Source organism: Wyeomyia smithii, chromosome 3 (assembly GCF_029784165.1).
Source record: "Wyeomyia smithii strain HCP4-BCI-WySm-NY-G18 chromosome 3, ASM2978416v1, whole genome shotgun sequence".
Taxonomy (NCBI): domain Eukaryota; kingdom Metazoa; phylum Arthropoda; class Insecta; order Diptera; family Culicidae; genus Wyeomyia; species Wyeomyia smithii.
Window position 1 is genome coordinate 193,434,509 of NC_073696.1, and position 22,216 is coordinate 193,456,724.

Below are 22,216 nucleotides of genomic sequence, written 5' to 3' on the forward strand. Positions count from 1 at the left end.
GCTTTGCTTTTTATTCGCCTTTTAATAAACAGATATTTTACATACGAATAGACACACGACTTCCGTAGTACTCCAGCTAATCTTAAGTTATATGTTCAGTGGACAAAAAACGGTAAATTTCTACTGTGTTACGGTTAGCACCCTTGGCAAGCCTTATCACCTCTTTGTAGAAGAAGCTCTTCAAATTGTCGGGTCTGACTTCTGTACAACTCGTACAAAATTTGGTGAGTAAAAACTGGATGCTGGATGCTTATACGCTAAAAGCAAAGCAAAGCCTTGGTGCTACATTCCGTGTCGGAACTCAGCCTTCTGTTTATTATACACAGACTTCGCAGCCAACTGTTAAGTGTACAGGACAATTGCGGGGCTAGTGCGACGATCCTACTGACACTAACAGTCTTTCCCGAGCCGAGTCTCGAACCTACGACGACTGGCTTGTTAGGCCAGCATCGTACCTCGAGACCAGCTGGGATACTTATACGCTAGCGGGTCGCAAAACTCAAAATAGACTTCATTCACCAACTGTAGTCAGCTGGGGCGAAGGCTAGAAGAAGACTATCATTTTGCAGCTATGCGTAACGCCCGATAAACGTTCTGAAGGAATCAAGTTGTTACAATAGAAATGAATGTATCAGGTCAAGAATGAAAAATTTAGTGACTAAATGCGTTACAAGGCGACCGGATCATGTTGGAACAGCTAGACCCCTGCCACTACGACATCGTTGTGCTCCAGAAGCTTTGCCAGAAAAGATAGAAGATACGGAGGATTTATGGATGCAGAGCACATTACTACCAGAACGGCGGCATCACCAACAGAGTCTTGTGATCAATTAGCAGGCGAACAGCAACAGGTATGTTGAGAATAAAAGGTTCTACAACTACACCATCATCGACGTGAACTGCCCTCAGAATATGTAGCTGGCCCACGGCCGCGATGGGTTGCCGTCTACTAAATACTTTCCAGGACGTACAACCCGATGTAATGAGAAAAACGTTTTACGGGCTGCGTCATCGGGGACCAGCGATGCGTTAACCTTCTAGGTACCTTCTTTTCTCGCAAAAACATCTACAAAACCACTTGGATATTACCTGACCAACAGCAAATTGACCACGTTTTTATCGACGGCCGTACGCACTAACTGCGGTGCGGATATTGATTCGGACCATTACCTATAGTTGCGCTATGCTTGCGCTCGAACCTGTCGACCGTGTATCACGCACGACACAGTCGAACCACGTGGCTCAACATGAAGCAGCTGCGGGACACCCGGGCTGTGGCGCGCAACAGCTTGAAGCGGTTCTACCCACGGTGGAGATGATTGGCGCATCGTCTCTCAGAGACGGCTGGTGCAGGATTCACACAGCTATCTGGGAGACCACAACGACGACACTAGGAGTGAAGGCACCGTATGCGAGTCCGCGGTGAATGAGAAGAACTGCACCTGGGCAAGCTAACGAGGGAGAACAAAGCCAAGTACAAACGAACACAGAACGACATGATCACGATTCTCAGACAAAAAAACACCAACAAGAGGATCGTGAACACGAGGAGTTTGAGCAGCTGTCCCGTGCCATTGATACGCGAATGTTTGATGAGAAGGTAAACCATTCTCGCAGAGATCATGCGCCGCAAGCCAATATGTGCAACGACGTGGATGAGAACCTTCTCACGGATGCCAGCGAGGTGGTCGATAGGTGGAAGGAGTACTCCAATGGACTAAAAAGGCGATACAGCAGTAGAAGCGAAATATGAACTGACCTAGAAGCACCAGTAGCAGATGACCGAGTACCAGACTTCGATGTTCATGAAGTTCGTTATGAGATCGGGAAGCTGAAGAGCAACAAAGTCGCCGGCCAACAAGGACTGCCGAGCGGGCTCGTTATACATGGCAGAACTGTTCAAGATCCCCCTCGAGGAACGATTTTCACAAGGTCGGTTCAGCTTCTGGGCTTCGCCGATGACTTTGACATCATAACACGTAACTTCACGATGGCAGAGGAGGCCCAAGCCCGACTAAAAGCCGAAGCCAGACAACACAGAAACTAGACTTAACACAAGCTTTAGTCCTTGACTAAGGCTTGTGTTAAAGCTTTTTTTTCCTGTATGGGCTTCCTCACTGCGACCAGAATCGTAGATCTATTGTGAGATATGCCCGGGTGTCTGCTGTATCCCGCACTTCTGTTAATAGCAATACCTCTATTGAGAAGTGGCATGCTTATTATTATTGTTCATCAGTGCTTGTGTGTAATGTGCTACTCTTCCTTACACGCTTAATGTTCTACTATACCGATATTCGTTCCGCTTGCCAAATATCACCAATTATAATTCCCTGGAGAAGTTTCGTCGTGCGTCCTTCTGGCCAGTTTTATTGATAAGAGGGACTTATTTTTTGTTAAGAGGAAGTCACGCAAAGGTATTTGTAGATTCAGCGTAAGGGAAGGGTAACTGGTGGGGAGCCTGAGAATAGACCCATGCTTAAGTCCTTTTTGACATCGGATGGCCTGGTTCTACTAAGATTCGAACCCACGACCATCCGCTTGACAAAGCGGACTCTGTAACCTTGCGGCTACGCAGCTCCCCGTGTTAAAGCTTTAATAAAAGAACTAAAATTCTTATCTGGTTATTTAGCCACCTTATCCCGTACGTTATGTACGAACGCCCACGCTGCTCTTACTCTAGTACACTCAGCGAATTTGTGTTGAATTGTTTCGATGCCTAACATACAGCGCTGGCAGTTAGGATCGTTTGCCCGCCCGATCACATGCATCAGACGGCGTTGTTCCGTCTTCTCATTAACCAGCAGATAGAGGTTACTTCGGTATTGTGATGAAAGTCCGCCGGAAAAAATGTTTGTCCATATTCTCCGCCAGTTTGTATTAGGTCGATTTTGTTCAACCCTAGGTAGATCAGTTTGATCTAGGTAGAAGCGATGAATTTGATCACTGAAGGGGTTTTGTTGGATCTGTTGTGGAAGCAATGGAATCTGCTGGGAAAGGATTTTGAGGCAAGGCAGGTCCGCCGGAGGAGGAATATTTTGGGTCAATAGGGAAAAATAATAGGGGAGAGAAGTAATGTCTTTTAAATGGCGATTGATCAGCAGCGCTTTGCACTTAATCGCCGGTAGCTGAAGTTTCAAACCACCATGCTCTCTGTTGCGCGCCAACTGATGCATCGGGACTCGTGCTGGTAGCCAAAAAGTCCCCATTGTCGCTGTCAGCTTTGCTGTGTGCGCACATTGTGGTGGAATCACCGACGAGAGGTACCACACCTTCGACGTGGTAAAAGTATTCAGTAGAATTACCTTCTGTTGCAGGTTTAGTGTTCGCATGCTGTGCAGCCATAATAGTTGGGATACTCTGGACACTAAAGCATCCCAGTTTAGTTTCACCATGCTTCGCACTGAATTTAAAAATTACACCTAACACTTTCACGGTGTCAGTTGTCTGCAGTCCCGGTACCGTCAATGGGTTCCCATTGATAAATCCAATGTCGATTGCCACCGTTTTCTGCCGATTCAGCTTTGCTCCGGAAACTATCTCGAAATCGTGAAACAACTGATACAGCCGTTCTATTGTCCGTGTGGATGTAGCAATAACCGTGACGTCATCTGCATACGCAACGCAGACACGCTCCAACAGCAGACACGCTGCCACAGACACGCTCCAATTTCGTGAGCAGTGGATGGAGATAGAGAACAAATAACAGCATAGACATTGGTTCTCCTTGCCGTACGGAACGCTCAATTCGAAACGGTTGTGTTAGGTGCCCATTGACGAGAGGACGAGGCAGCAGCAATGCGGGAGAGCCATCCGATGAAGTCCTGGTTGAGCCCCAGGGAGAGAAGAGTACGATGCAGGAACTCATGAGAGACCCGATCGAAAGTGTGGTCGAGATCGAAAGAAATAATCTTACCTCTTTGCTTACTCGCGATCAGCTGGGCCATGCGATCTTTAAGAGAGAGCGAAAAAAGGTTTTTATTTTTGGCTTCGCGTATGATATCCACCACGCCAGCCAACTGGGAAAATTTCTCCGTTGCCGGGTCCAAAACTGCCATCGAGTTTGGAAATCACTGCTGTTTTCGGTTGTCAAGAGGTGCGGAAGAAGGGACCAGAAGCCGCGCCCCTGTTTACGGCCCAGGTGTGGAAGACAGATACGTGCTGTGAGGGCTTTGTGGTCTAAGAAAGAACAGACATGCGTGGCAGCACTGCGCAGCTGTTCGCATAAGCCAGTGCTCACGTATATGCGATCCAGTCTGGATGCTACGTTGTGTGTGACATAAGTAGGTGCGGATGTTGCGGGGTACAGTTTCAGCCACACATCGTGCAGCTGGAGTTGCTGTACGGTCGCCTGAAGAGCGGGGCTTGTGTTGGCACTCGTAGAATCGCTCGAACGAAGCACGCAGTTGAAGCCGCCGGCGAGGATGACGTGTGGCGTGTTGTGATGAAGACAGTAGGCGATCGAGCTGTTGAAGAATCTCTCCCTTTCTGCACGAACAGCTGTACCCGAAGGAGCGTATACATTGCGGAGATTCGTGTTTTGCACTCGCAGAGCAGTGAGGCGGCCATCCAGATTCTTCTCCACATGTGAGAAGATTATGTGGTCCATCAGCGCAATTGCCGTTCCCCGCCTTGCCTGATCCACATTGCAGATCACGTTAAAACCGGGTAGGGAGAGTTGTTTGTTCTCCACCTCTTGAAGAAAAACGATGTCAAGATCTAGCGTTCGTACGAAATTCCGAAGCGCATCGATATTCGTTGCGTTCGTAATGTTGTTGATATTGATGGAAGCGAGGTTGTAACCAGCGTTGCCAGGTCATTTTTTTAAAAATCTGGAAAAGGCAAAATAAAAATCTGGAAAAAATCTGGCGGTCATTTCGTGGTGTGAAAGGTTAATTTTTCGGATAAAAGTCTTGAAGTACGCAAGATTTGAGGTGACAAAATTGCAAAATTTCGCGCCAAAATTGAAGTGATGACCTTTTTGCGGAACAGAGAAAATAAAATCTGGATAAAATCTGGATCATCCATGAAAAATCTGGATAATTGGACATCAAAGCTGTCTACCTGGATACATGTTCAAAAATCTGGATAATCCAGCTAAATCTGGATACCTGGCAACGCTGGTTGTAACTGGAGAACTCAGCCATTACGATAAAATAATACTTCCATCTCTCGAGTCGTCGTCGTCGCCTACGCGAGGTTTTTTACCTATAGCCCGAGTGCGAAGCTGCCTTCTAGAGCTGGACGAACCAACGGACGAGTCAGTTTCACTTCCATCAGTCTTATCTCCATAAGTCTTACGTATGATTCTCCCACCAGCGTGAGTTTGTTGACCTGTAGGAGAAGTCAACGAACCGCCGGCTGGCGAATGAGCTTAGTTCGTAGTCGCGGCTAACGGGGGAAAGTTTTGATCAGTTAGGGTTGGTGGCTGCACCACTTTCTGTTGATGGCGGTGGGGAATTTGTTTCGGAGGCGGCATTGATTCTGACGGCGACAAGTTTATGGAGGTTGGTTTAGTGCCAGGCGGTGTTTGGTTTGGATTCGGGTTTGTGAGTTTCGCTGCTGGAGCGAGTTGCTTCGTTTTTTGCAAAGCGATGGAGGCTGGATTCATTTGTTTTGCGGCATCAGCGTAGGACTTCTGCACGAGTAGTTTTTTATTTTGCACACAAGTAGCTCCAATATGGATATACTCGCGGCAGTGTCGACACGTCTGACGTTGTCCATAGTACGCGACTTGCGTCATTTCCCCGTCTATGGTCACCCACGATTCAATATTTCGTTTTACAATCATTTTTGCAACTCGAATACCCGTCGATATACCAGGAAAGTCGACATCGGCACCGTATTGCTGTTCTCGTATCGCGATGACATCACCGTATCTGTTCAAAAATTCAGCAATTTTCTGGTCCGTCACATCTTCCGACAAGTCGTAAAGTCTCACTTCCACTGCTCCGTCCTCTAGGGTGATCCTCAGTGGGTATTTTTTACCATCGACCGAAATCTCGTATTTGTTGTCGTGTTCTTCGCATACACGCTGCGCCAGTGCTAGATCCACGACTTTCACAAAGGAGGCACCAATGGTTCTACTGTTCTGAATTCTTAACACTTCACCTTGTTTCAGACCCAATACGGTCGCACAAAAACTGTGTATTTTGGCATTGTCCGGCTTTTTCGGCACGTTTGAGAAACGCGCAGTGCCACTCGTCAGAATGTGGAAAGACATAGACAGAAGAAGATGTGGCGAACCCAAATCTTCCGGGGAGAAAAGGGCCACCTGGAGTAGTATGCAGAGCTGAAACAGCTATATCATTCTCAAGAAACGCGAAAGTGCTACCAGAAACTCAACGCATCCTGCAGAGGCTTTGTACCGCGAGCCGAAATGTGCCGGGATGAAGATGGTAGTATTCAGATGGACGAACGTGAAGCGACCGAAAGGTGGAAGCAGCATTCCGACGAACACCGGAATGGTGCCTAGGCAGAGGGCCATGGCGGCGATCCCGTCGGTGCGACAAACATAGAAGACGTGCCAGCCCCAACGATAGACGAAGTTAAAGATGCAATCAAGCAGCTAAAAAACAATATATCGGCTAGGATGCTGATGCACATTCGAGGGCTGATTGGCCTCCACCACCCAATCACCCGTTTCCGCATCTCCATGCGTATTGCCGCAGCTCTGGTAGATGGCCTGACCATCCTGGAACGTACGTACCATTGTGCCCTTCAGGCACACCGGCTGCAGCGCTACGACGTCGAATCTGCCGGATTTCAATACTTCGGAAAGCACTCATGTGCTTCCTTGGAAATCGAGAGACCGGCAGCTCCACGCCCCGAGTTTCCAATCGGTAGTCCGTTTTCGTCGCATGGGTCAGTGCCGATTGTTCCAGTCCGAATTTCTTTGTTCCTCGTTCATTACTTGTGAATGTTTTACAGTGGCGGCTTGTAACGCCTGCGCACCAACTCCCTTTCTCGCCAGAGGACCACGTTGGCACGAGGACGGTAATCGGCCGCCCCTAACCTGGAGTACAGACGCCGTTTTGAGCCGCTTCTAACATGGAGGACAGACGTTCGGAAACCCAAAAGAGCCCCCCTTTCCTGTCAGCATACGTCCAAGTTCCCACCAGGGTTGGTGACCCGATCTTCCCTTGGTTGCTCGTATCCCAGTAACGCGTGGAGTGGCTGGATAAGAGGTTAAGGACCACGTGTGGTCTTTTTTTATTCCAGTAGGCGCACTTTGCCCCGATGGTATGCATTATCCAACCGTTCAGCCAACCACGTGCCAGCCCTAATGATAAGCGAAATTAAGGATGCCATCAAGTAGCTGAAAATCAATAAATCGACTGGAAAGAATGGCCTCGGAGCGGAGCTTATAAAGATGGGCCCCGGAATCACCGTCCTGAATACCGTCTACAAAGTGCATTCCCAAATCATTTTCCACCGACTCTCACCGCTAGCCAACAGATTTGTAAGAAGTTATCAGCACGACTACGTGGAAAGACGGTCTGCGACGGACCAAATCTTTATTATACGGCAGATCCTCCAGAAATGCCGTGAATACAGAACCCACACACACCATCTATTCCTCGACTTCAAGGCTGCGTACGACACTATCGACCAAAAAGAGCTATGGAAGGTCATGGATAAAAACGGCTTTCCAGGAAGGCTGATTAAGCCTGTATCAGACTAACCGTTGTAGCGGTTGACCGTTACCGTTCCGTTCCTTTTCGACCAATCAGAGCACAGCGGTCGACCGTCGCTTGTTGTTGTTGTAAAAAATAGAATTATTTCTATTTTTGCCGCCAACCGTTCCCAACGGTTGGCGACTGCTGTCATTGACATGGCGAAGGCAAACGAATCTCTTCACACCTACACAAGATCACATACAGAGACTTGACAAATGAAAATGTGTGCTTCTCTTTTTGGCACACACGACAGCCAGTCAAAACATTGATAGCACCGGCAACGCTGGTTGGCGATGTCAATTTTCGACCAACGCACACTGGCAAAAATGAATCCAAATTTCCACTAATTAAAAGCCGCTGGGCTGGATACCTTCAATATAGCATTTCTTATGTAAAATTGGTCAACAAATTTATTGGCGATGGTTTCATTTTGGACAGGGCACGGGAAAGGGTCTATAGGGGTCTTGTGTAGGTGTGAAGAGATTCGTTTGCCTTCGCCATGTCAATGACAGCAGTCGCCAACCGTTGGGAACGGTTGGCGGCAAAAATAGAAATAATTCTATTTTTTACAACAACAACAAGCGACGGTCGACCGCTGTGCTCTGATTGGTCGAAAAGGAACGGAACGGTAACGGTCAACCGCTACAACGGTTAGTCTGATACAGGCTTAATCAGCCTTCCTGGAAAGCCATTTTTATCCATGACCTTCCATAGCTCTTTTTGGTCGATAGTGTCGTACGCAGCTTTGGTGTTGGGAACGGTCGGCGGTAAAAATAGAAAAGGTTCTATTTTTTGCAACAACAATAAGCGACGGTCGACCGCTGTGTTCTGATTGGTTGAAAAAGAACGGAACGGTAGCGGTTGACCGCTGCAACGGTTAGTCTGATACAGGCTTAAGGACGATCTCTGACGGCGTGCAGGAGAACGGAATATGCATGTTGCAAGAATGCCGGATAACTGCCCTGCGAAGATGCCTCGAATCCAGTAGAAAAAAGACGATCAGGTGCGCAGCGGGTAAGATGGGTAGACCAGGTGGAGCGAGAGATGGCGGGGAGTACACGGTGTCCAGGGATTGGGATTGATATGGGCAATCCGCCATCAATGACAATAAGATTAAAACGCGTTTTTTTCGGTTAGTTGACTTATATAAGGAAGGTGATTAATATCAGTACATCTTTATTATGGCTCCTGTTATTACAAAAGAGGCGAGTAAAATGGGTAAAATGTTGTATTGTAGAAAAAAAGTAAAATTTGACTGGTGACAGATGAGCTTCTGATAAGACGAGTAGCTAGCCGCGCCTTATGTAATAGGAGGGACCTATAACTCGATCATGCAATTTAATTGAGACGAGTTACTCGTCGAAATTTTTGTAGTACGACAATAAAAAAATCCGATTAGACTCGCTAGGCTTTGTTATCAAGAGTACAGTTTTCATTAATGGCAAAAAACTGGTTGCTATAACCATTTGCTATAACGGTAATAGAACAGATAATCATTAAAGAACGCAACGAAGTGTATTTTTATGAAATAATTTATTTGAGTACTGTCTGCTGAATTTACGGTCTTACTAAATCATGAAAACACTTGCTGATAGAGGATCGCGTATTGTTACGCGGTTCTACTGCCAATAAAATAACAATACGCGCAGCTCCTTCGTGGTATGTTATTTAAAAATTGTGTAACTATTGAATCAATGTTATGAACCAAATCTAAAGCTTCAATCGTCAAGTTGCATCGTTGTTTATATGCGTTTTAATTCGTACAACTTCACGATGGCATTACACAGTCCAGGCTACACTGCATAAAGTATTTCGTTCGATGACCAAAGTTATTGTTTGAGAGAAAATAGTCGAAAGTTAGCCAATTTATTACGAAATGACAAAAAACTACATTAAATTTTCAAAGCGCCGAACAAGGAGACAACCTAAATAGAAAAAAAGTACCTATACAGTTTGGAGCACGCTTCGGTTGCTATTTACGTCAACTTCTTGGCCTTCTGGTACAGTGTATCTACTACTTTACCCATATGCTGTATCGTTTCCAGAGCAGTTTCGTATGTTTTATCTACCGCCGTTTCCTCGAACACGATCAGCACCCCGATGCCTTGATCCAAGATACCACTAAACTTCTTATCTAAAATCATCTGCGAGAGTTTTTTTTCGACCTGGGCAATCGGCAGCGCAATCTGCTCTGCAATGTAGTTAACCTCGACACGAGCGTATGGTTCAATTATACGGCACAAGTTCTGCTCAAGCATCGTATCGTATAAGGTTCCAAGATGCGCCTTTACGATCACGTCATCCTCCAGTTCGTGCTTATACTGTTTCAGTGCTTCTTGAAAGTCGGCCAGTGAGCGCTTATGCGAAGCTTGAGCAACTGCCTTCATAGCGTCAATGTCTCGGCCAGAATAGGTTATTGCCTAAAATTAAAAACATTGATGAATGTTACAACTACACTTCACATAACTATCCCTTAAAGTCCTACCAATTTCCCGCTGACAATTTGGTTGACATCGTCGCTCTGGCCTAACATTATCTTGCACAGAAGCATGTACTTCAATGCAGTCAACGCTTTTGGGCTCTGAACGCTATCGAAGCCCTCAAAAGCTTCGTAAAAGTAGGAAAAGGCTGTCTTAAAATCTCGTTCGTCTGCGGCATGCAAGATTCCCGACTGCAGATCCAGTGTTGCCTGAACCTTCGGTGGGCAGTAAATTGCATTTGCTGTTGTCCTTGCGGAGGTCAATGCGGCGCGGGCCTAAGAACAAAGATATTGTATTAAGTTTTTACATTCATCACTACACTACTACTTACCTTCGGAAGATTACTGAGCGCATGATAAGTCTTACTCTCCAGCAGTTGCACCTCGACCAACAAATTCTTATCGTCTAGCTTCTTGAGTTCCCGCAGCAGCTGACTACCGAGGGCCAAAGCTTCAGTGTACATGGCCGTGTCGAAGTACAGCGCAATCAGTCGGGCTTCCAGCGACTGCCGCAGAAAAGTACGTTTTTCTTGTTTAGCCCATTCTATGCATTCCTTACAAAGCTGCACTTCGATTCCAGTTTCCGCTTCTAAATCCAGGAATAGATCTACTAACGACCGAACCAATTTAGCGGCCTTCGCTTTGCTCAAGAAACTCAAAAAAGGCCTGGTCACCTTAATTAGATCGGCCAGTTCTTTGGCCTTTCCTTCCTTTTTGTAGGCTTCTCCCAGTTCCATGATTTTTTGCTCTTTCTGACGAATCTGCTCTTCATCATTCTCATCCACCTCGAGATCGGCGGCAATCTTGGACAGATCCTGACGATTCATCTGTATCGACTGGGCGCGATCGAACATCATTGCTCCTGCCATTGTGCAAACTATCTGGGTTATTTGCTCCTAACGTCCTTTATTATTCCTTTTTATTGGATGACTATGACGGAAAACAGAAAATATATCTTTTATTAATACGCTTGCAGCACAATGATCGTGCGAACAAGGAAACGAGCTGGAGGCGAACCGAAGGTTGTGCGAGCGAGACGTGCGAGTAGCAGCAATAGTACATAAATTGGGGACGAAAGCTTTCAATCGTACAAGTCATTCAAACGCTACCAAAGTATATCATAACCAGATGTCAACAAGTAAAGGAATTAACAGAATTATGTCGCTAAATCGTCAATTTAAGCAATGTTTTTGCAGCTGTTAGTGAGGAAACACTGTCAACTTACCGTTGATGATAAATTTACTAGCTACTTGATACCTTTGCAGCGTAATTTTCACAATTTTCTGCGGCAAAAAAAGACTTCTTTCTAAACTTCGTGACTCTTGCGCTTCAATTTGACAGTCACTTGCGGAGGGCAGTTTTGGTAAAGTTGGTAACACTGAAGATTTTGAGTAATTTGGTAACCATAAGTGGTAGCCATTATTTATACACTGAGTCAAAGCGCAGAGGGTAGTATTCGCGTTGACTTGTGTGAATTCGCCCAACAAGAAACGTACCCAAAAAAATCGTGAAATATTTCATTTTGTTAGGTAGCTGGTTTTGGTGGTTTAAACCCGGATTTATATGCTGCGTGATTTCACCGATTTCACCCTTCGGAACTAAACCATTAAAAACGAAATATTTCAACAGGAGAATGGATATAATTAGCGCTAACTGAGGGCAGCACTGAAACTAAAAATGTGAATTAAACCATCAAAATAAATTAAAGATAAAACTCAATAACTAATAAATAGGCAAGATAGAGCATTATAATGAATTGGAAATGTCACTAGAATCCTAGAAATAGTGGAAAATATTGAGTAGTTCGGCCCAATTGACATTCCTGGTCACCAGGGTAGATATGGGAAAATTCAAGATTTTTAGATTTTTCCCCATATAAGCCTCCCCCTTATCGCATATAGCTAAAGTATGCCTACTGATAGAGAAATCTAATCGATTGGAGATGTTGACTAGGACCCTAGGCATGTTGGAAAATATTGAGTTGTTCGGCCCAATTGGCATTCATGGTCACCAGGGTAGATATGAGAAAATTCAAGATTTTTAGATTTTTCCCCATATAAGCCTTCCCCTTCTATCAGTAGGCAGACTTTTGCTATATGCGATAAGGGGGAGGCTTATATGGGGAAAAATAATAAAATCTTGAATTTTCCCATATCTACCCTGGTGACAAGGAATGTCAATTGGGCCGACCTACTCAATATTTTCCAACATTTCTAGGATTCTAGTGACATTTCCAATTCATTATATTGCTCTATCTTGCCTATTTATTAGTTATTATCAAGAGCGGGGGCCTAGTGTGGTTGGGCCTAGTGTGGTTGGGCCTAGTGTGGTTGGGCCTAGTGTGGTCGGGCCCAGAGGGAATCGTCTCCGCCAACCACGCTCGACGCCTGGGTTCAAATCCCACCGCCGACATAGGTGTCGATGGTTGTGAGGTGGCGTGATCCACTCACAACCAACCTAACTGGTCTAGAGTCAATCCTAGCCGGCACCGGTAGATTTTCTGAGGCGAAAAATCTCTGGGATCACGCCTTCCATCGCATGGGGAAGTAAAGTCGTTGGCGCCGGTCCGTTAATAAACGGGTCGTAAGTTAGGGCCCTGGGTGGAGTCGCCTCCCTGGGCGTCGGTGATTGGCACAAGAACAGTGGCGGAACTAGACCGACGGAAAATAAGCGAGAGTAAAAAAAAAAGTTATTAAGTTTTATCTTTAATTAATTTTGTTGGTTTAATTCACATTTTTAGTTTCAGTGCTGCCCACAGTTAGCGCTGCATTATATGCTTTTTTCTGTTGAAATATTTCGTTTCTGTTGGCTTAGTTCCGGAGGGTGAAATCACGCAGCATATATAAATCCGGATTTAAACCACCAAAACCAGCTACCCAACAAAATGAAATATTTCACGATTATTTTGGTTACGTTTAATTTAAATATGGTTTATTTGACGCGGCACGATACAATTTTAAGTTTAACTGAGCCAAGTACACTTTTTATTATTTCTAGATTAGCGGGAAAAGGAGGGAGGCACTTTTTTATTTCTCGCGGCCGACTACTAATCCCAACTAGATTAAAGGTGAGGGGAGAGGAGATACAATACTTGCTTAAAACTAATTAAGATATACGATCTATTTATGTTTCGACTGGTGTTCTTTTTTGTTTTTCAAACATAGATTTAGGCTCTTCGTGTTCGTGTCTCCAGCGTCGTATACGGGTATTCTGACGAATAGACAAAAGAATATTAAATTTTAATGTCAGTCTTTTTCAAATAACAGTACAGTTGTGTCATGTACTGATCACCGCTTCCCAGAATGTCTCTAACGGGAACGTTCGGTTGTTTTCCTCGGGCCCAGAGAGAATCTATAAGCTCGGACCTAACATCACAGAATTCGGTACACGACCAAACAACATGCTCGATGTCATGGTAGCCATCGCCACAAACGCAGTGATTACTGTCTACAAGCCCTATACGAAAGAGATGCGTGTTTAACGTGTAGTGATTGGACATAAGTCTGGACATCGCGCGAATGAAGTCCCGACCTACATCCAACCCCTTGAACCATGCTTTCGTCGATACCTTAGGAAAAATGGAATGTAGCCACCGTACCAGTTCATCTGAGTTCCATGATGATTGCCAACTGTTGAGTGTTCTCTGACGCAAAATGCTATAAAATTCATCATAAGCAATTGGTCTTACATAAATATCGCCATCAATAGCACCCACCTTAGCTAAAGCGTCAGCCTTTTCATTGCCCGGAATGGAACAATGAAAGGGGACCCACGCTAAGGTAACCTGGTAATTTTTATCTGTTAAAGCACTTAAAAACCGCCGTATCTTCCCCAGAAAATACGGGGTGTGCTTCACAGTCTTCATCGATCGCAGAGCCTCAATGGCACTGAGACTGTCTGTGAAGATGAAGTAGTGATCTATGGGTAGGGTTTCGATGATCCCAAGGGAGTACTGAATAGCAGCTAGTTCTGCGACGTACGCGGAAGCAAGAGCATCGAGTTTGTAGGAGGCGGTAAAATTTTCGTGGAAAACACCGAAGCCAGTGGACTCATCTAGATTAGATCCGTCAGTATAAAACATTTTTTCACAACTCACATGTTTAAACTTATTTGAAAAAATCTTAGGGATCTCTTGTGGGCGCAATTGATCCGGGATACCAATAATGTCTTCTTTCATGGTGGTGTCGAAGGATATAGCATTGTTAGAAGTATCTAAAGGTGCGACATTGGAGGGAACGTATGAAGAAGGGTTAATATCTTGAGCCATGTAGTCAAAATATAAAGTCATAAATCTGGCTTGGGATTGAAGGTCGACCAACCTCTCGAAATTTTCAATCACTAATGTGTTCATTACCATACATCGAATTAGCAACCGGTAAGAGAGATTCCAAAAACGATGTTTCAACGGAAGAATACCCGCTAGCACTTCAAGACTCATCGTATGGGTCGACTGCATGCAACCCAAGGCAATACGCAAACAACGATATTGTATTCTTTCTACACGCAAAAGTTGAAGTCTTGTACAATCATTGTGTCTTCCCGATTCGCACAAATGTTGCACAGAAATCGCACAATAAATGTGTAAACCGCATAACGCAACAGTTGTACTGCGAATACATTGACATAGAATGAAATCAGAATATGTATCATATACCGACACTTTATTTCTCACTTCGAGTGTATTAGTTACTAGACTAGACACATCACATAAAATTTGCAGGTTGCTCTTTCGCTTCTCTTTCAATTCAGATTGCGACGCGCAAGGCAATATTTCGTTGCTTCACGAAATGAGCGAGACACCCGTGCTGTACATACTTGATACCATAGTGTTGTTAGTCTCACTCATACTGTCGGTGCGTGCTTGCTGCTATTCAGAGGAATGCATGAAGAAGAAAAAGTATCTCGAAAGCGTGTGTGCAAAAGACTTGAAAAGCGTAGCATATGTCTCGTCCTCAAGCAGAAAGGAGGAGAATGGTTTTGCTTCTCGCTCGCTTTGCAATGCTGCTTGATACCAGTTGAAATTGTTTAGGTGTAGTAGTTTGGAGCTGCCAAATACATTGGAGAAACGCTAAAGCAATTATTGCGTTATGCCCAACACACAATCATTGTACTGGTTCCGAATTACATCAACAATTGCGCTAAAAACGCACAATTTTGTACTGGTTTCGCACCATCCAACTTTTGCGTGTAGTTTCAAAATATGCGTGTTCGCAGCGGAGCGAAAGCAGAAACAACCGTATTCAAGAACTGACAGTATTGTTGTTTGGTATAACCACAGACTAACAGACGTAACACTGGAACCTAGCTCCATCGCCACAAAAAAAACGATCATTTCAAATTTCTAATCAAATAACAGTCATCGCGCGACAACGCCGCCCGGGGCGCTGTCATGCAATCACATACATATTTTGTGGTTCCCCATTTGACACATGCAGTAACGCTAGCGCTGATGTCGAAATATTTAACGCAGCGCGAACACGGCAGCAGATGGTGCTAGTGTTACTAACGTAAAGTACTGGAATCATCCAAACGATGATTTTATTGGAAATTTGTTCGAAGTGTTATGTCTGTTAGTCTGTGGTATAACCTTAGAAGGTCTCCTGGGTGAGCACCCCACCAGGTTCCGGTAATCGTACGAAGAAAATTAATCCTTTGTTGGCATTTTTGTGTCAGATACCGAATATGACAAGCCCAGGTGCATTTAGAGTCGAACCAGACCCCGAGATATTTAGCGGCTGAAACCTGAGTGATTGTTTTACCCGTTAATAGGAGCTGCAGCTGAGCTGGGTTATGCTTCCTAGAAAAAACGACCAACTCAGTTTTCTCCGGAGAGAATTCGATACCCAGCTTGAGAGCCCATTCAGACAAATTGTCTAAGGTATCTTGCAATGGTCCTTGCAGATCGCTAGCCTCGCTACCAGTAATGAATACAACGCTTTCGTCTGCAAGTTGCCTTAGCGTGCATGAATTTGAAAGACATTCATCGATGTCATTGACGTAAAAATCATATAAGAGTGGACTTAAACATGAGCCCTGGGGAAGGCCCATGTAACTAATTCTGGAAGTTGTCGAATCGCCATGTGAGAAATACATATGCTTTTCTGACAACAAATTGAGCAAAAAGTTATTCAAATTTGGTGAAAGTCCCTGCGAATGAAGTTTCGCGCTTAAAACTTCTACGAAGACAGAGTCAAAAGCCCCCTTAATATCCAAGAACGCAGAAGCCATTTGCTCTTTTCGAGCAAATGCGAGTTGAATTTCAGTAGAAAGCAACGCTAGGCAATCGTTCGTCCCTTTGCCCTGGCGAAAGCCAAATTGAGTATCTGAGAGTAAACCGTTTGTTTCGGCCCATTTGTCTAACCGTAAGAGGATCATTTTCTCCATTAATTTCCGGAGGCAAGAGAGCATCGCAATCGGCCTATATGAATTGTGATCAGAGGCAGGTTTTCCGGGTTTTTGAATAGCAATGACTTTTATCTCCCTCCAGTCGTGCGGAACAATGTTTAGCTCAAGAAACTTATTGAACAAGTTCAACAAGCATCTTTTTGCAGAATCGGGTAGATTCTTCAACAAGTTGAATTTAATTCTATCCAACCCTGGAGTTTCATTGTTGCACGAAGGGAGAGCCATTGAAAATTCCAACATCGAAAATGGAGGCTCTTCCGTAGTTACTAAAAACGCGTCGCGAAAGGTTTTCTGTTCCGGTACAGAGTCCGGACAGACCTTTTTGGCAAAATCGAGTATCCAGCGATCTGAATACTCCTCACTCTCATTCAAAACGTCACGGTTCTGCATGCGTCTGGCGGTATCCCAAAGAGTGCTCATCGCTGTTTCCCTCGACCACGGGTTTACGAACCGCCGCCAGTACCCGCGTTTTTTCGCCTTCACTAAGCTCTTCATCTGCCCAGTGCCTCGTACTTTCGAAGTAGGTTGACAGTGCCGTACTCCTGGTAGTCCTTATACGCCGCGAACCTTCGCGCGTACAGCTCAGAGCACTCTTTGTCCCACCATTTGTTGGGAGGGCGCTGTCTAATCGTTACCCCGGGTATCAGTTTCGTCTGAGCTTGAGTCGCGGCGTCGATTATCAAGCCAGCTAAGAACGCGTATTCTTCCTCCGGAGGAAGTTCCTCGTGAGTCTCGATAGATTCCGCTATAAAAGACTCATAACGCTTCCAATCAATATTACGTGTAAGGTCGTAGGAAATATTGATTGGGTTCGGGGGAGTTGAACCATTAGCAATTGATATAACGATTGGAAGATGATCACTACCGTGGGGATCGTTGATTACTTTCCACTGGCAATCTAACACTAGTGATGTCGAGCAGAGGGATAGGTCAAGCACGCTCTCACGTGCTGGAGGATTAGGTACACGTGTAGCTTCCCCAGTATTCAAAAGTGTCATATTGAAGTCGTCGATCAAGTTACAGATTAAAGAAGATCGGTTGTCGTCGTACAGCGACCCCCATAGCGAACAGTGAGAGTTAAAATCTCCCAAAATCAAAAAAGGTGCGGGAAGCAATTCTGCTATATCAAGGAGTTGCTTCTGTTCAATCCGCGCGGATGGGGGAATATATAACGGAACAAGGCAAAGGTCTTTTCCATTCATATTCGTTTGAATGGCAACAACTTCAATATTCGAGATCGAGGGGAGGTCGATTCTGAAAAAAGAATAGCACTTTTTGATCCCTAAAAGTACCCCTCCACCGTGTGAGTCTCGATCTCGACGAATGATGTTGAAATCGTGGAAATAAAGTTGGTCATTTGAATTGAGAAAAGTTTCACAGAGCGCGAACGCATCACAATTGTATGTGTTTATCAAATGTGAAAATAAATCGAATTTGGGGATGATACTTCTGCAGTTCCACAGTGATAAAATTCCTAAACTCTTTCGACGTATTAGTCATCGAAAGATACGATAGCTGAAATGAGGGGCCAAGTTGCTGTGAGTTGCTTCAAAAAGGTTTTCACTGTAGGGAGAAGGGCAAGAAGAATGTTTTGGAGGGGATCTGGTATGTTGAATGTTTTAAATATCCAGTCCACAATATCAGAGAATTTTATGAACCCTGTTTCTTTTATGTCTTCTGATCGAGAAATGGGTGCACGAGGGGTTTTCGGTGCCCCAGGAAGCGGTGGGTACTTCTGGTTTAATTTGAAATTAAAACCGGGGGGTACTTGCTTCGGTTTTTCTTCCCCGCTTCCTTTTTGTGTTGTCTTATTGGTCATTCCGCTAGGGGTTATCTTACGACCTTTGCGAGAAAAATTAGGAGAGTTGAGCATTCTCCTCTTCCTAGATCCCTCTGGCAAGGCATAAGAACACCCTTCGACGGGATCGTCAGATGTACCCTCATCGGTTGGCAAAAAGGAAAAGATGTTTCCTGTCGAGGGTGGCTCAGCCCTCTTAAGCATTTCTGCAAAAGAGCGCTTTGATCGTTCCTTAAGGGAACGCCTAATTTTTTCCTCGCGCTGTTTGTACGCGGGACACGCCGAAAGGTCATGCCGAGTTCCCTCGCAGTAAAGACACTTTTCAGTATCCTCACTGCAAGCGGTCTCAGCATGATTGCCTCCGCACTTGCTGCAGCGTGCCTTGTTGCAGCAGTAGGTGGCTGTATGACCTAACTGCTTGCAGTTTTGGCAATGCATGACCCGCGGTACGAACAGGCGTACAGGCAGACGAACCCTGTCCAAAAAGATGTAGTTCGGCAGTGCGGATCCGGCGAATGTTACACGGAAGGAATCCGAAGGGAGGAATTTCTTCTTCCCTTCTTCGATGGATACTGAATGCAATTGCTTGACATCCAGTATCTTCACATCTTGAATCAGGGGGTTCTTGAAGCAGCCAACCCCGTGACGCAAAATGTCATCGACCGTGAGGCTTCCTTCGGTAACCACAGCGTCGATCTCCACGTCCTTGGCAGGGATGTACACGCGGTACTCCCTTGTAAAGAGCTCGTGGCTAGCAATTTCGTTTGCTTGCTTCAAGCTACTCACGACAACTCGCAGTTTGTTCGGCCTCACCTTCGTAATCTCGGTTACGGCCGAAAACTGTTTTGCCAGGTCTTTGCCTATTTGAATTATATTCAAAGGTTTTTTGTATGGGCCGGAAGTAAACAACGTAGTGACCGCTAGCGGCATCTGGGTAAGCTTTTATCCGTATTTCCGGTACCCTTAATACGGGGCTAGGTAGCGGGGGTGGTGCAGGGGAAGGTAAGGGAGAACTGCTGGGGGAAATTTCAATTTCTTCCCCATTTGTTTCCACATCCAGAAAAAGTTGCACCTGCATGTCGTCCATTTTGCGGGAGCGTTACGCTCTACCGCACACAAACGATAAATATTCGAATGTGTGTGGGGGGGAGGGGGGGGATCAAATAGTTGATATTAAATTTTAAAAACAATATTTCAAACTACAATGGATCAAATAAAAAAAGACAGTAATACTAATAATAATAACTATAGAAATAATACTAATAATAATAATAATAATAATAATAATAATAATAATAATAATAATAATAATAATAATAATAATAATAATAATAATAATAATAATAATAATAAAAATAATAATAATAACAATAATAATTATAATAATAATAACAATAATAGTAATAATATTAATAATAATGATAAAAATTCTAAAGTGAATACTTCACCGAACGTCTAAGTCACGACCTCACGGCTGATAGTAGGATCAATCGAGCGTCTCCGCAGAACAAACAATGACGATCCAGCTTCGTGTTGGGACACAGTGGCCGTATCCTACACGCGACCTTGTAGATGCCACTTGTAGTTGACTTCCACTCGCTCGATCGTATGGTGGTCCGTTCTGCTAGCGGGGCAACAGCGGTGCGGGAGAATTATTCTTGCTGATATATCAGCTGCGTAACAGATCACTGGCGGGGTAGCCTGCCCCTACCAGTGTGCAGGAGATGTTTCTGCCGATATATTTCAGGCTATTGTTATCGCACAGCACAAGAACTAATCGACAAAAAACTCCCGTACGATAACTCGTGTATTGTTATTTTGCGAATTCAAACGGAGATAAACAATTTGCGTCTAATCGAGACGAAAGCAAAACAATGAATGATTTTGGGTACGTTTCTTGTCGTGCGAATTTACACAAGTTCCGCGTTGACGGTGTTGCTGATATTTGTTTGGTTTGTGCTACAGCGTTGCCAGGTCATTTTTTTAAAAATCTGGAAAAGGCAAAAAAATAATCTGGAAACAATCTGGAAGTCATTTCGTGGGGTGAAAGGTAAATTCTTCGAATAAAAGTCTTGGGGTACGTAAAATTTGAGGTGACAAAATTGCAAAATTTCCCGCCAAATTTGAAGTGATGACCTTTTTGCGGAACAGAGAAAATAAAATCTGGATAAAATCTGGATCATTCATGAAAAATCTGGATAATTGGGCATCAAATCTGTCTATCTGGATACATGTTCAAAAATCTGGATAATCCAGCTAAATCTGGATACCTGGCAACGCTGTTTGTGCATGCGAAAAAAAGGAAAGAAATATTTTTGCTTTTGCCATCACGCACATTTTGACAATTACATATGAGTAGGTGCGAATGCGAATAACCCGAATTCAAGACAAGACCGCATGTTTGATGCAACGAGTATAAAAGAGAGGTGAGGAGGAAACTTACTATCACTTAGACGCGCCCCCCTCTACTCAGAGTTGATGCCAAATAGTGACGTAGCTATTTGGGTTTACCATTGAGTTCGTTTGGTTGTTTACATTTGAAGCGTTTACGAATACTAGCAAAATGCACTTTCCTCCTCACCTTTTATGCTCATTGTGTTTGACGTAGAATACGATACACTCAAGCAACTGGATTAGCAAAATTCATTAAAATACCTTATGATTTTTTTTTCCACAAGAAAACAATATTATTGAAAATTTCTGCTGAAACGCGAATTCTCGCTGAACATGTGAAAAGGGCCCAAGTGCCATATGTAAACAAGCCACAATTTCACGTTTTTCAATGAATACAAGCTTAATCTACTCGTACAAATAAGATTGTTTGATTTAGAGTAAATTCTTTTATCAATAAATCTTATTGGTAAGAGCAGATTTCGCTTGTATTGATCAAAAAACGAGAAAATTTGGCTTGTTTACATATGACACATGGGCCCTTTTCACATGTTTGGCGAGAATTACAGACAACTTGTACGTCAGATTTATTGTACACGCTCATTTTTTATTATTCTAAACTGAGTAAGATATCACTCATTTTTGTTGGAAGTGGAGGTACCCTAATCTGAGTTTTTTACGATTACTCACTTTTGAGTAAAGCTTCCATACGTCAAAAACTGAGTGAAACCTATTCTGCTATGCAAGCCAGAAATTAATAAAATGGGTAGAAGTTACCCAGTTTGAGTAAAATGATAAAATTTTATGTTGGTGGGTTTGTGTAAATCTGACCCAATGAAAAAAACAATTTTAAAACTTTCAAAAACTTATATTTATTTCACACTGAATCCTTATAAATGTTTTAAAATCACTTCAGTGTCTTCAGTCTAAATGGCTTCATCAAATGAGCACAAGGGGATTGCGGCGAATTCTTCACGAATAATACCACCAATACGAGCTGATTTATATATTTCTGAACCCTCCGCGATCCTGACGTTCGGCTGAAATTTTTGTGGAATATTGCTATATGTTGTTTGTAAAAAAATTTAATAAGAAATTGATGTTTCGATGACTGATTAATTACTTACTGCTAGCCATGAATAGGAGCGATGCCAAATCTCAGATGCTTTCAAATGTTCTTCGGATGATAACTCAAAACTGAATTAACATGGTCATTACTAAAATCTGAGTAGTATGAGTTCTATCACAATAGATCAAAATGTCTCTGGTCGCAGTGATGAGTCCACACAGAGAAAAAAAAATCTGAGTATTGTTACCCATCTTGATTACTCACTTTTTGACATTTTGCATAAGAATACTAAACTGAGTAGATCTTAATCAGATTATAGTAAAAACAACGGAGCGTGTAAGTATCGAAACAAAACAAAATATCGAAATATCGGATCGGAAGTATCGATTTTTTTAATA

At 43.9% G+C, this 22,216-nt stretch overlaps 1 protein-coding gene across 1 annotated transcript; it reads right to left on the bottom strand.

Annotated features, from left to right (window-relative positions):
* Nucleotides 1–9,192: 9,192 nt before the first annotated feature.
* On the bottom strand, nucleotides 9,193–11,516 carry LOC129727309 (26S proteasome non-ATPase regulatory subunit 11). The gene is made up of 4 exons (XM_055685022.1): nucleotides 11,381–11,516; nucleotides 10,488–11,085; nucleotides 10,162–10,431; nucleotides 9,193–10,096 (listed from the first exon to the last, which is right to left on the bottom strand). Exons 2-4 carry the CDS (start codon nucleotides 11,022–11,024, stop codon nucleotides 9,653–9,655), a joined length of 1,251 nt encoding a protein of 416 aa, XP_055540997.1. The 5' UTR covers nucleotides 11,025–11,085; nucleotides 11,381–11,516; the 3' UTR covers nucleotides 9,193–9,652.
* Between the last annotated feature and the right edge of the window lie 10,700 nt (nucleotides 11,517–22,216).

Bases quoted from the DNA above. Each gene is read 5' to 3' on its own strand.
- LOC129727309 (XM_055685022.1), bottom strand. From the start codon at position 11,024: ATGGCAGGAGCAATGATGTTCGATCGCGCCCAGTCGATACAGATGAAT. The intron at 10,432-10,487 runs GTAAGTAGTAGT...CTTTGTTCTTAG, and splicing joins CGCTCAGTAATCTTCCGAAG to GCCCGCGCCGCATTGACCTC. The intron at 10,097-10,161 runs GTAGGACTTTAA...TTTTAATTTTAG, and splicing joins AAATTGTCAGCGGGAAATTG to GCAATAACCTATTCTGGCCG.